Raw genomic sequence first — 12,758 nt, 5'->3', positions numbered from 1 at the left:
CTCTTTTCAGCTGCTCTGGTGGCAGCTGTTATGAATGACATAGTGGCTCCCAGTGGAGTGTCACAGTAGCTGCTCTTGTCCCTGCTGGGTTGGTATGACTCTTTGTGCTACCTCTAGAGGGCAGCTCATAGCCTATGTCTACGTAGAGTGTGTTTCATACTTGGCTCTCTACAAGAAAGAACTATTTTTTTGAGGTGCTTGTTTGAGGACCTTTAATAATATACTCTGTGGAGTTATAAAACTAGTAGTATGGCTCAACACGTAATATTCCTGGCTATCTGTTCAGCTCTATTTGGCATCTAGATCTGACTTGTTTTTGGTTTAAGTGGACACTTAGGTGCTCAGGATTCCTTCCCAGTCTGTTTCAAGTCACTGAAACAAATCCACCATCATACCCTCCTTCCTGCATCTGAGGGACTTGGCATCAGCCAAATGTTTTGACCTTTTTTTCCTTTGACTTTCTTTTCCTTGAGGCAAAGGTCATAAGCTTTTGGTGTTTGGGCCAAAGTGTGCTTTACCAGATTGATAAAGTAGATGGCTTTTTTAAAAAAAATAAACAAGGAAAATTTGGGAATTTTACGTTAACACGTGGATTTCTGGCTTTTCTTGGAGAATCAAAAGATGTGGCAACACTGAACTCGAATTGCAGCTGCAGCTGGAGCTGAGCAGTGAATGTACCTTTTAGACGGGCACGTAATTCTTCTCACCAAGTCCCCCACCCAGCCTGGCATCTGAGTCTGTAATCCTTGGAGTACTGCATGTATTAAAAATGAGTCATAAATACGGTTTTATAGTTTGTAAAGTAAGCATACTATCAAACTCTTAATAATTCTCCCTGAAATAACAGATGTAAAACTTACTCCAAATACAGGATATAGGTGGATTAAATTGTTAGTATTCTTCTGTAATTAGCTCTCACAAACTGAAACTTAGTACTTCCCTTAATTTGAGCCAAAGAATGCACATACCACACCAGACACAAATTAAAGATGAGTAGAAGGTACAAGTCTGTACTCAGGGATTTCTGAAAAAGCATGTGTTTGGAAAAAAATTTGTAAGTTAAAAAAAAAAAAGAAGTAAGGAGCCTGCGTTTTAGGTTTAGTCAAACCTCAAGTAAATTCAATATGGAAAAAGAGTCCTAGAAAATGAGCAACACAAAGCAAGAAGCTATTTTTCCTTTGAAATTTTACTTTAGGAAAAAGAAGAAAATTATAACAAACCTGTTGAAAAATATTGTATAACAAGAACTCATGTTCACCCTTGTAGTTGAAGGACCCTTAATCACTTTTAATCTGTATTTAAATTAAAAAAACCTTTTATTGGGCCATTTTTTATTGAAGTATAGTTAACATACAGTGTTATATTAGTTTGGGATATGATATGATTCAACAATTCTATACATTAACGTTAGCTCATACGATAAGTGTACTCTTAATCCCCTTTATCAGTTTCACTCATTCCCCACCCCCACTTCTCCCTCTAGCAACCACCAGTTTGTTCTCTTTATTAAAGAGTCTGTTTTTTTGTTTATCTCTTTTTTTATTTGATCATTTGTTTTGTTTCTTAAATTTCACATAGGAGTGAAATCGTTAAATTCCACATTTGAGTGAAATCATCTGATAATTTTCTTTCTCTAGCTGACTTATTTCATTTAGCGTTATATGCTCTTGGTTCCATCCATGTTGTTGCAGATGGCAAGATCTCGTTCTTTTTTTGTGGCTGGGTAATATTCCATTGTGTATTTATACCACATCTTCTTTATCCATTCATCTGTCACTGGGCACTTGGGTTGCTTTCATACTTTGGCTGTTGTAAATAATACTACAGTAAACTTAAGGATGCATGTATCTTTTCAAATTAGTTTTCACTTTCTTTGGTTAAATACCCAATAGTGGGACCTACTGGATCATATGGTAATTCTATTTTTCATTTTTTGAGGAACTTCCATACTGTTCAGTCACTCCCTCTAAACTTGAAGGCTTTTTCCCCCCAGATGATCGGTGTTTGGAATAAAGTTAATCACCTTCTTGGATACCCTACTCACATGGTCAGACTCTGACCTCCCTCTGTCCCCATGGTAAGAGGTTTTGTCTGAGGATACTCTTTACTTTGCTCAACTTCCAGATTCTACTCTGAGGCATCACATCAGCATCATTTCCCACTAAGCGCTTTTCTTGGTTTCCTCTTCAAGAAGGAAGGGAGGAAGAGGAAGTTAAGGGGTATATCTAGTTTTTTAAAGCAAAATTCCATTTAAATATTTTTTCGTATTGACACAAAATATAAATATATAGCATATTGACTTTTAAAAATTTTCCCTGTAAGATTTTATTGTATCTATCATATTATACTTTTATCTTGAATTATATGCATATAAATCTCTCCTCTTTTTTTTTAGGGCTCTCTGCAAAATGCGGAATCCTTTGCATCTATGCTGAGACATTCTCCTCTTACACAAATGGGACCTGCCAAGGATAAACTAGTCATTGGACGAATCTTCCATATTGTAGAGAATGATCTTTATATAGATTTTGGCGGCAAGTTTCATTGTGTATGTAGAAGACCAGAAGTGGATGGAAAGTAAGTAGAATCATTCCCAAGTGTTTTAAGAGTGTTGATAAAAGTTGAGATACCTCAAAAATATTATTGAACTTTAATTAGTGATTTGCTAAAAGACAGAAAATATGTTTTATTTCTCTTTATTATGCTAGTTAGGGAAGTTAGGCTTGGATTCATGTCATGTCATTTTAGTCACATTAGGCTAGATTCATATCTTTTCAAAGTAGTGAAGGCACTTTTGGGGAAGATTTTGATGTTCATCCTGGTGATAAACTGTTCCCCACCATAAAATTAAAACCAGCTTTATAGTAATATATGCCGCTCAGGCCATTTTACATGTAACCTTTTTTGCCTCTTCTTTGTTCCACAGTCTTCTGCTTCTCAGAGAAGCCTCCCTTTCTNAGAGGAAGAAGCAGGCTCATAGCAGAGGAGCCTGATGTGGGGCTCGATCCCGTAACACCGGGATCACGCCCTGAGCGTAAGGCAGACACTTAACTGCTGTGCCACCCAGGCGCCCCTCCCTTTGTACTTCTTATGCTCCTTTCCTCTCCTGCTACCAAATTCCAATGCTTTATCATTTTCTTTTCTTATTTTGCAGCTACTCTCAGAATTATAATTTTTCCTATTATAGAAAGAATTCATTCTGTTTATAGCTATAAAGATATTTGTGAGTATAAATATGCACTGGGGAAACCGTTAAGGTGGGAGAGCTGGGAGTAGAATATCAAGAGTGAAAGGAGATGTAGAACTGAGATTCTGGGATTGGAAAACAGTAGTAAGCAATATAAAAATGATTTTTTACCCATCAGCGTTTAATGTGCACATTTAAAAAATTTCAGTATTTCTGGTGCCAGGATGCATCTTTGAGTTGATGTTATGTCAATTTAATTGGCCATTTTTTTTATTCTTAATAGTACATAAAGTCATGGTGAATCTAGTATTCAGTGGCATCGTAGGGTGAATTTCAGTGATAAAGAAGTCTGATGTTTAAGAATGAGTCGTATTATAGGAGTGAATAGGGAAAGAATCTGCTCTAGATCTAAGAGAGCAGTTATGAAAGTGGGTTGCCTCTCTCCTGAGAGCTCTGGATACCTAGAGGTCCAGTTGATAACTGGGCTCAAATGAGTAGGAGACATGAACTCGTTCTCCCTGAATCTGAATTGGACCTGACAAACTTAATACAAATTTACTGTGATCAGTGGCATGTGAATAAATATTTAACAACTAGTGATTCAGTAAAAAAGGCTCTGATTTGCCAATATCTGTGGTCTGAAACACTCCCACCATGGCCAATCTTTAGTTACCAATATGATGTCCCTGAATGCAGAGTTGGGAATATGTAGTACTGTGTTATTTAATGTAAAGAAATCTTCTCATTTCTTTCCTACAATTGATAAGCTTTTCATCATGCTCCCATGGGTGCTACCCAGGTGCAATGCTGTCTTTATTCTTGCAAGCTGACCTGACTGGCAGCCAGAACATCAAGTCTTAACTTTACAAAAAATGCATGTTATGGGTAACTCTGCTGAATTATGACTATTTCACCTGCTCAGATTTATTACAAGTTGCAGATGTAGTATATGCATTTCCTTATGTTTGTGGATGGAATTTTGTTTATGATATTCCTTTCATGGGTATTTATTTCTTTGTGGATATTCTTTTATGCATACTTTTCTTTTTTCACATTTCATTAAAATTTTAAAACATCAGTTTTGTCATTATATTTTTGAGCATAATACAGAATACCTTAGAGACTAGAATTTCTGATTTGATTCCCCAGGCCTTACTACATCACAGAATTTTAAGTATCAGTATTTGTGACTAGATATTTCTCTGGTAAGTGCCATAATATGGTTTGAATTTATTTTATGTACAGCATAGCTTTAAATGGTCAAATACTAGAATTTTTTGCAACGTTTATTATCTTAATTTTTCATTGAAAACTAATACCATAGAAGCACACACTCTGTTATAGAAATTATTATATAGTTGAAGCCCTCATCTCTACATATATTCCTGCTAGTGAAGCAATCTACGTAACAATTGTTTTTTTGAAGTGAGACAGATGGCTCATTATAATTTTGGAAGTAAATTGTCTAGCTTGTGGAGTAGTCACTGTATTAGAGTCTTTTTTTTTTTTTTTTTATGTACTTAGGGTTAAATGCCTGCATCTCTTTGTTTTGTAGTTACCTGTAGTCACCTTTCAACTCCTCCTTCCATCTGACTGCCCTGGATCCAATCACTCTTACCAGGAGTTCCCACTTCAACTTCTAAATCACTCACAAAATCAATACATTTATGACTGAAGATCATGAAAAGGGGGGGAATCATATGGTGCAGGAGTTGATTTGTTCGTTTGTTCATCCATTCATTCATTTGACAAATATTTGCTGGACCTCTTCAGTTTGGCAGGCACTGTTGTAAGGGCTGGTAAACTAGTCAGACTACCTCTCTGTCTGCTCTCATGAAGTTGGGGCAACAACTTCTACTGGAAGGCAGGAGAGTATATAGTAAACAAGTATACAAATCAGTTTTAGAAATTAGTAATTACATGAGTAAAAAGGGACAATATGGTGACTGTGTTGGTGGGTAGAAGATAACAGTAGTTAGGAAAGGGCTTTGACTTCTACTTCTATTGCTGAAAGTCCGAAATACCCTCAGAGTGCTTTTTTTTTTTTTCTTTTAATGATAAACAAGAGTCAAGGCTTAAGTTCTATTCCTCTCTGGTCCTACAGACTGGTAATGTTATTTCTAATAGTGTGCTAAGGAGAGTAGTTCACTTTAGCCAAGAATTAACCTGAATAGTGTGGTGACTTTCATTCTCTTCCTGGCTGTGTATATACGTACCTTAATGGCTATGTAGGTAACAACAAAACAACACATTGTTTTCTGGGGAGAAAATTTCTATCTGAACAAATCCTTTGTGGTCCAGTTTTTAATTCATCATGGAAAGAAGGTTTCTACTCTTCATAGAATATTTATTAAATTTCTTGATTTCTATGTGTAGAAATGCTTAGGTTCTTTCCAAAACCCTTCCCTAGGTCTCTTAAGCTACCTGTCACTTATGCTTTGAAACTATTGAGGTGCATGGGTAGGTCAGTTGGTTAAGTGTCTGACTCTTGATTTCAGCTCAGGTCATGACCTCAGGGTTGTGAGACTGAGCCCCTTGTCAGGCTCCGCGCTGGGCATGGAGCCTGCTTTAGATTCTCTCTCCCTCTCCCTCTGTCCTCCCCCCTTACTCCCCCCACAAAAAAAAAAGAAAAAAGAAAAGAAAATATTATAGAAAAGTGTCAAATCAGCATAATAACTGTTCCAGTTACTTTGCCTTTCTGACCTGTATCCAAGACAAAATTTGTGGGTGGGAAACATTTTATTTAGATCTTATGTGTTGTCTTTACAGTTGGTAGAAAGATGATAATACCAAATGAGAAAGTAATGAGATCCAGCTAGGTCTCTGGTCATCCCCTTTTCATACCTACAAGTTTAGATTATATGACTAGATAGAACAGCTTTTTGGGCTGGACGTGTGTTTACTCTCCACCTCCATGATATCAGGCTGCCTCTGAGCAGATTTTAGGAGGGTAACTGAGTAGTGGCAGAACTTCTTGCTTTGATACATTTACTTAAGAGACTACAAATAAGATGTAGATATTTTAGATAATTTGTTCATCATTCATCATCCTGACCTGCTTTTTTTAATCCCTTTTGAGGCCATTTTTTTCTCTTCAGTTTGACTTTTGTGTCGTTGAATCTGTTCTACTTTAGGACAGTTTAAGTTAATTAAATGCAAAGAAAAATAACTCAAATTTAATAAAATACCCAGTTTGGCAAAATGTTTTAATTTTTTCATTATTTTTAAGATTTTTTTAAGTTTTTAATTTTAATTCCAGTATAGTTAACATACAGTATTATATATAGTGATGCACCGATTCTGTACACTACTCAGTGCTCATCATGATAAGTGTAATCTTTAATCCCCATCACCTGGTTCACCCATCTGCCCACCCATCTCCCCTCTGGTAACCATCCATTTGTTCTCTATAGAGAAGAGTCTGTTTCTTGGTTTGTCTCTTCTCTTTTTTCCCTTTTGCTCATTTGTTTCTTAAATTCCACATGGGTCAAATCGTATGGTATTTATATTTCTCTGAGTGACTTATTTCACTTAGCATTATACTCTCTACCTCTATCCATGTTGTTGCAAATGGCAGGATTTCATTCTTTTTTATGGCTGAATAACACTCCACTGTGTGTATATACCACATCTTCTTTAACCATTCATTTATCCATGGACACTTGGGCTGCTTCCATAATTTGGCTGTTGTAATCCTGCAGTAAACATATATCCCTGCATATATCCCTTTGAATTAGTGTTTTTGTGTTTTGGGAGTAAATACCCAGTAGTGTGATTACTGGATCATAGGGTGGGTTTGTTTTTTTTTTTTAACTTTTTGAGGAACCTCCCTTACTGTCTTCTCCAGTGGCAGCAATAGTTTGCATTCCCACCAACAGTTCACAAGGGTTCATTTTTCTCCATATCCCTGCCAACACTTGTTGTTTCTTTCATTATTGCCTTTAATATAGTTGATGGTATTTCAAACTCAGAGCAACTGATAAGAATCAGAAATTATTTTCGTTAAAGGAATATTCTAATTAGCTAAGTAATAGCCTTTTAATAAGTTCTATAGCTTTTTTGTTTTAATCTTTGTTTTTGATTATAGCTTGCTCTGTGCCCAACATGGGGCTTGAACTCACAACCTTGAGATCAAGAGTCACATGCTCTACTGACTAAGCCAGCCAGGCATCCCTGATTATAGTTTAAAGGAACACTTTTCAGCCTTCATCCCAGGAAGCTCTAGAGTTCTGCAGAAAGGTTTTAGAGACTGTTCCAGGGGTAGTCAGGAAGTTAGACCCTACTTTCAGAGTGGCTCTACCTTCATTATTTTATATATTACAGTTCTGGGAACACTTTGTTTAAAGAGTTGGGGGGGCACCTGGGTGACTCATTCGGTTAAGCGTCTGACTCTTGATTTGGCTCAGGTCATGGGCTCCATGCTCAGCAGGGAATCTGCTGGAGAGTCTGTCTGTCTGTCTGTCTGTCTGTCTGTCTCTCTCCCTCCCTCCCTCCTTCCCCACCCCCTCTCAAGTGAATAAATAAATCCATAAAAAAAAAGTGTGAAATGGTAGTATTTCTACCACAAAAAAATAAGGCATATGAAAAACACTTTTAAAAGAAAATTCTAGAAAGACATATAAATAGTAACATTCAGAGCATAAACTATGGTATTTAAGCATGATTAGTAGTATTGTCATCTACTTAGACTGAGTTGCAAAATAGAAGTAAATAAATTCAGAGATTTTGGAGGTGTGAATGGGGCCTAATTCTTATAATACCAACCTTAAAAGTTTTAACCATTACATTGTTTTTCTTTCATGTCAGATTGTGACTTAAAATCAGAAAACAGATTATGACAAATTAGAATGAATGACTCAGGCATTAACTTCTTTGGCAGGTATTGCATTAACTGACTTGCTAAATTAATCAACATTTTCTTCTCTAAAACCCACTGACTGATATCAGCATTAACTGGAAAATTAGAAATTGGTGGTCCGCTACAATATCTGGTACTTTCACTTCTTCCATTCAGCTATATCTTTAGCTAAAGCTAGTTGTGTTTGTTCTAAAATCTATTTATATTATTAAGTAATTTTTTGATTATTGCATAAATTAATAAAATATGAGAATGGAAAGGGTTTTTGTTCTTAAGAAAGTTAATTTTAATGTTTTGGAAACACCGCCATAAAGGAGAGTTGTTTGTTTGTATGTTTGTTTTAAAGAAACTACTATTGAATTAGTTTGGGCAAGAAACCATAAAGATAGGGAAGGGGAATCATAAAAATCTGGCAGGAATTGCTTTCCAAATGTCTGTCTTTTCCTGTTTTACTTTAAAGTGACTGATTCTGGCAATCCCAGACATTGTAATAAGGGTATTGCTTATATAAAGAAGTCAGTGCAGAGCTCCAGTGAGTGGACCTCTCCTCAGCGAGAAGGCTTAGACCTCTATGAGAATATTTGCATTAATTGCTAAACTGTTTCACAGTATATGTGTATGCTTTTTTAATGAGTTCTCTCTTTAACCTACTTTTCCATAAGCCATCCTATAAGTTAGAGGGCTTCTACTGTTACTTAAAAATATAAAGCACTTTCCTGTCATGTGAACCTGCCTGCTCTTTTCTTTAGACATTTTTTCTTCTGTTATTAACATAGCACACAGTTTCACAAAATTTGTCCTAGTGTGAATTAAGATTGTTCCCTTTCCATATTTCCATCTGATAAACATAATAGCTAGTATTTTGAAAACCTACACTGGGACTCTATATGTATTGTCTGTTGGCGACTCTGGAAAACAGTATGGAGGTTCCTCAGGAAGTTGAAAATAGAGCTACCCTATGACCCAGCAATTGAACTAGGTATTTACCCCGAAGATACAAATGTGGTGATCCGAAGGGGCACCTGCACTCATAGGAGCAATGTCCATAATAGCCAAACTGTGGAGGGAGCCCAGATGTCCATCAACAGATGAATGGATAAAGAAGATGTGGTACACACACACACACACACACACACACACACACACGGGAACATTACTCAGCCATCAGAAAGGGTGAAATCTTACCATTTACATCGACATGGATGGAACTGGAGGGTATTATGCCGAGCAAAATAGGTCAATCAGAGAAAGACAATTATATGGTTTCACTCATATGTGGAATATAAGAAATAGTGTAGAGGATCATAGGGGAGGCGAGTAAAAACTGAATGGGAAGAAATCAGGTAGACAAACCATGAGAGACTGAACTATAGGAAATAAACTGAGGATTGCTGGAGGGGAGGTGACTGGAGGGTTGGGGTATCTGGGTGACAGGCATTAAGGAGGGCACGTGATGTGATGAGCACTGGGTGTTACATGCACCTGATGAATTACTGAACTCTACATCTGAAACTTACGATGTGCTATATGTTGGCTAATTGAATTTAAATTAAAAAAAAAAAAAAGTAGGGGATATTTTCTCCATTTTCCAAATGAAGAAAGTGAGTCTCCAAGCATAATGTGCTACAGTGAGAGAACTGGTGATTAATAAGGCAGGGATTCAAACCTTAGGCTGTGTGTATCCAACGCAGCCCATAAATGTTCTTTTCACTCTACTATGCTGCTCTCTAGATCCCACAGCATATAGTTACTAAGTATCATAGGACCTCCTAAAATGGTCTCACATATGAGCCAGTTTTTATACCAGGGACCCTGCGGGCAGTTTGGTGGGAAGGCTCTATGGAGGTCTGTTAAAGAATGGTAGGTAGCCTGTTAATAACATCCTTGGTTGTGGTGTCCATGATCTAATACGTTTGGATAACGTTACCACTGATAAGCTAATGACCAGTGGGTCCAGGCTTTGCTTCAGAATGGATATGTAACATAATTACGGTGAGACTTGTAGTCACAGGAGCTGGTTAACGTCTGACAATGATTCTATAGCTTAGAGTCACCTGCCTGGGAATGTTTTATTTCAAAAAAGTTTATTCTGCAAATTGTAGAAAGTTGACTCTTTACATGTAGTACTCAATTTTTAATTCTTTGATTCTTTTTATAAAATAAGTCATCTACTTTCTTTGAACCTTGTCAGACCTAAAGTAGTTTAACCTGTTCTTTTGGTCTTTGTTTTTGATGAACCGAGGTCATAATTATAAACATTAATTTCTGTGTTGTATCTAACTCAAATATATAGAATTATTGCTCTTTAGCTGCACAGCCCTCCAATTCTGTAAGACTCTTTCACTTTTAGATGTCATTATTCTTTCTTTGCTGTCGTACCTGTGTCTCCATTTTTAGCTTTTTTGAGCTTTTTAATTTTCTTCTAATATTCTGATGCCCAGGAAATTGGTCACCAAATTTATTGTGCTTAAAATAAGAGCAACTAGTATTTGAGTAATGACCTCTCAGCCTCTTCTATAAGTTAAGTGTGTGTACTTTAATACATGGACTTCAACATGTATTTTGACAGCTACTAAAACTCCTCTGTTTAGTTCTCATTGGGTTCTGTGGAGACTTGATGTCACCAGATAACTAACTTCCTGATAAGTGAAGTGTAACTAGGTTGGGGTCTTGCCTGTGTTGACTGTCTGTTCACTGATGCCTTTGATAGGGATTGTCACATCTCAGAACAGTGTTTGTTGAACTAGTCAATGTGCTGAGTGTCTTCGACATGAGTATTTATTGTGGTTGAGACTTTAACACCTCCAGTAGGAGAATTAGTGAAAATAAGTTGGGTTTATTGGACCTCAAATACTCTTTGAGATGCTATCAATTCTTACAGTAAATTTGTAAGTAAATGGGTAAATTCCTTAAGAACATTATTAAACCCAAAGTATTGTTTTATAGCATTGATTAGTTTAATTGGCTTGGAATGTACCTGTAGTACATCTTATCGGTTTCAAGAATTAAGCTATTGATTTTATTTTTTTTATTATTTTTTTAATTAAGTTTTTATTTTGATTCCAGTATAGTTAACATACAGTGATATATTAGTTTTAGGTGTACAATATAGTGATTCAGCAATTCCATACATCACTCAGTGCTCATCACAAGTGCCCTCCTTAATCCCCATCACCTATTTCACATGTCCTCCCACCAACCTCCCCTCTGGTAGCCATCACTTTGATCTCTGTTGTTAAGACTCTGTTTCTTGGTTTCTTCCTCTCTCTCTTTTTTTGTTGCTCATTTGTTACTTAAATTCCACATATGAATGAAATCATATGGTTTTTGTCTCTGACTTATTTTGCTTATCATAATGCCCTTTTGCTCCATCCATGTCGTTGCAAATGGCAAGATTTCATTCTTTTTTATGGCTGAATAATATTCCATATATATCACATCTTCTTTATCCATTCATTTTATTTTTAAATAATCTTGGTCATGGTGCAGTTTTTCACCGAGTTAGCAAGCATTTAACGAGCAGCTATCATGTGTCACTTCTGTGTTTTATTCTGTTGATGTTCAGATTAAAGACAGTGCCTGCTTTCAGGTACTTGACGATTCAGTCAGGGGGATAGAGAAGCAAATTGATATATATTACACTGTGTAAGTTCTATTTACTGTATCCTATAGGAATGAGGAAGAGGGGATCAGTGATTCTGTTAAGTTGTCAGAGAAGGTTTCCCAGAGGAACTAGCAGTTAAATTGGGTTGTAAAGGACATAGGGTAGGAGAGACAAAGTGCAAAAAATGGCTGCACTTGGAAAAGTTTTAAGTGAGAGAGAAGCTGGCTCTTCTGGGAACTCAAGTGACTTAGTTGGTTTAAGTTGAGAAGTGATGAGAGAGTGGGGAGATGGGCAGGAGCCAGATCTTCGGGGGATTTTTATATACCATTTTAAAAAATTGGGGCTTTATTCTGAAAGTGATAAGGAGCCTTTGACTGGGTTTGTGTTTCAGTGAGATCATTCTGGCAGTGGTGTGGAGCATATAGTGGAAGAATGCAATGAATTAGGCCAATACAGAAGCTTCTGGAAAGAAGTGATGAGAACATTAAAGTCTGAGGGTCAGGAGAGGAGGCTTTCATTAGCAATTTAGGAGATAGAAGAAACAGGTCTTGATGACTAAGTATGGATAGTGAGGGAGAAGTTTTGAATGCTGTTTGATTTAAGACATAAATGACTAGGTAGATGGTAAGTCTGGTTGTATTAGGGAGGTGGAGAAGGGGAATGGATAATATTGATATTTTTGCCTGCTTGAAAAATAAAAATTAAAATGCCCAGATTTAGGTCAGTTTTGATTCTCTCATTCCCACTCATAGTCATACTACTTCTGATTAGTATCAGTTGAGGAACATTTATCTTTTTACTGAAATATAAAATTCTTGTCGTTAAGCCATGCTTACATTTTTGGTTAAAGAACCAAATTCTCTAAATCTTACTTCATTGTTATATTTTAATTTTGATTTTTTTTAAGGATTGTATTTATTTCTGTAAAATCCTAAAGTCCAGTTTTACAAATGAAGTCTATTCATTTATTAATGTGTTAATGAACATCACGTCTTTTAAAGCATTATTTCTACACTGGCATCTCTATCAAAACACACATGATTGACAGTTCTGAAAATCGAAGAGTTTCAAAACAAGCATGATTGGCAGTTCTAAGGTAACTAGCACAG

The 12,758-nt window shown here is 36.4% G+C and overlaps 1 protein-coding gene across 2 annotated transcripts in view; it reads left to right on the top strand.

The window, feature by feature from the left end:
- Positions 1 to 12,758, top strand: part of MRPS28 (mitochondrial ribosomal protein S28) — a 114,349-nt gene that overhangs the window by 20,952 nt on the left and 80,639 nt on the right. For both annotated transcript variants that reach the window (XM_034668231.1, XM_034668230.1), the window contains exon 2: positions 2,396 to 2,577. In XM_034668231.1, coding sequence (XP_034524122.1) covers positions 2,396 to 2,577 — 182 coding nt within the window. The remainder of the gene's footprint in view (positions 1 to 2,395; positions 2,578 to 12,758) is intronic.

This window comes from Ailuropoda melanoleuca, chromosome 9 (genome assembly GCF_002007445.2).
Source record: "Ailuropoda melanoleuca isolate Jingjing chromosome 9, ASM200744v2, whole genome shotgun sequence".
Classification (NCBI taxonomy): Eukaryota; Metazoa; Chordata; class Mammalia; order Carnivora; family Ursidae; genus Ailuropoda; species Ailuropoda melanoleuca.
Note: the sequence above shows the minus strand (reverse complement) of the source record. Positions and strands in the feature narration are given on the sequence as shown.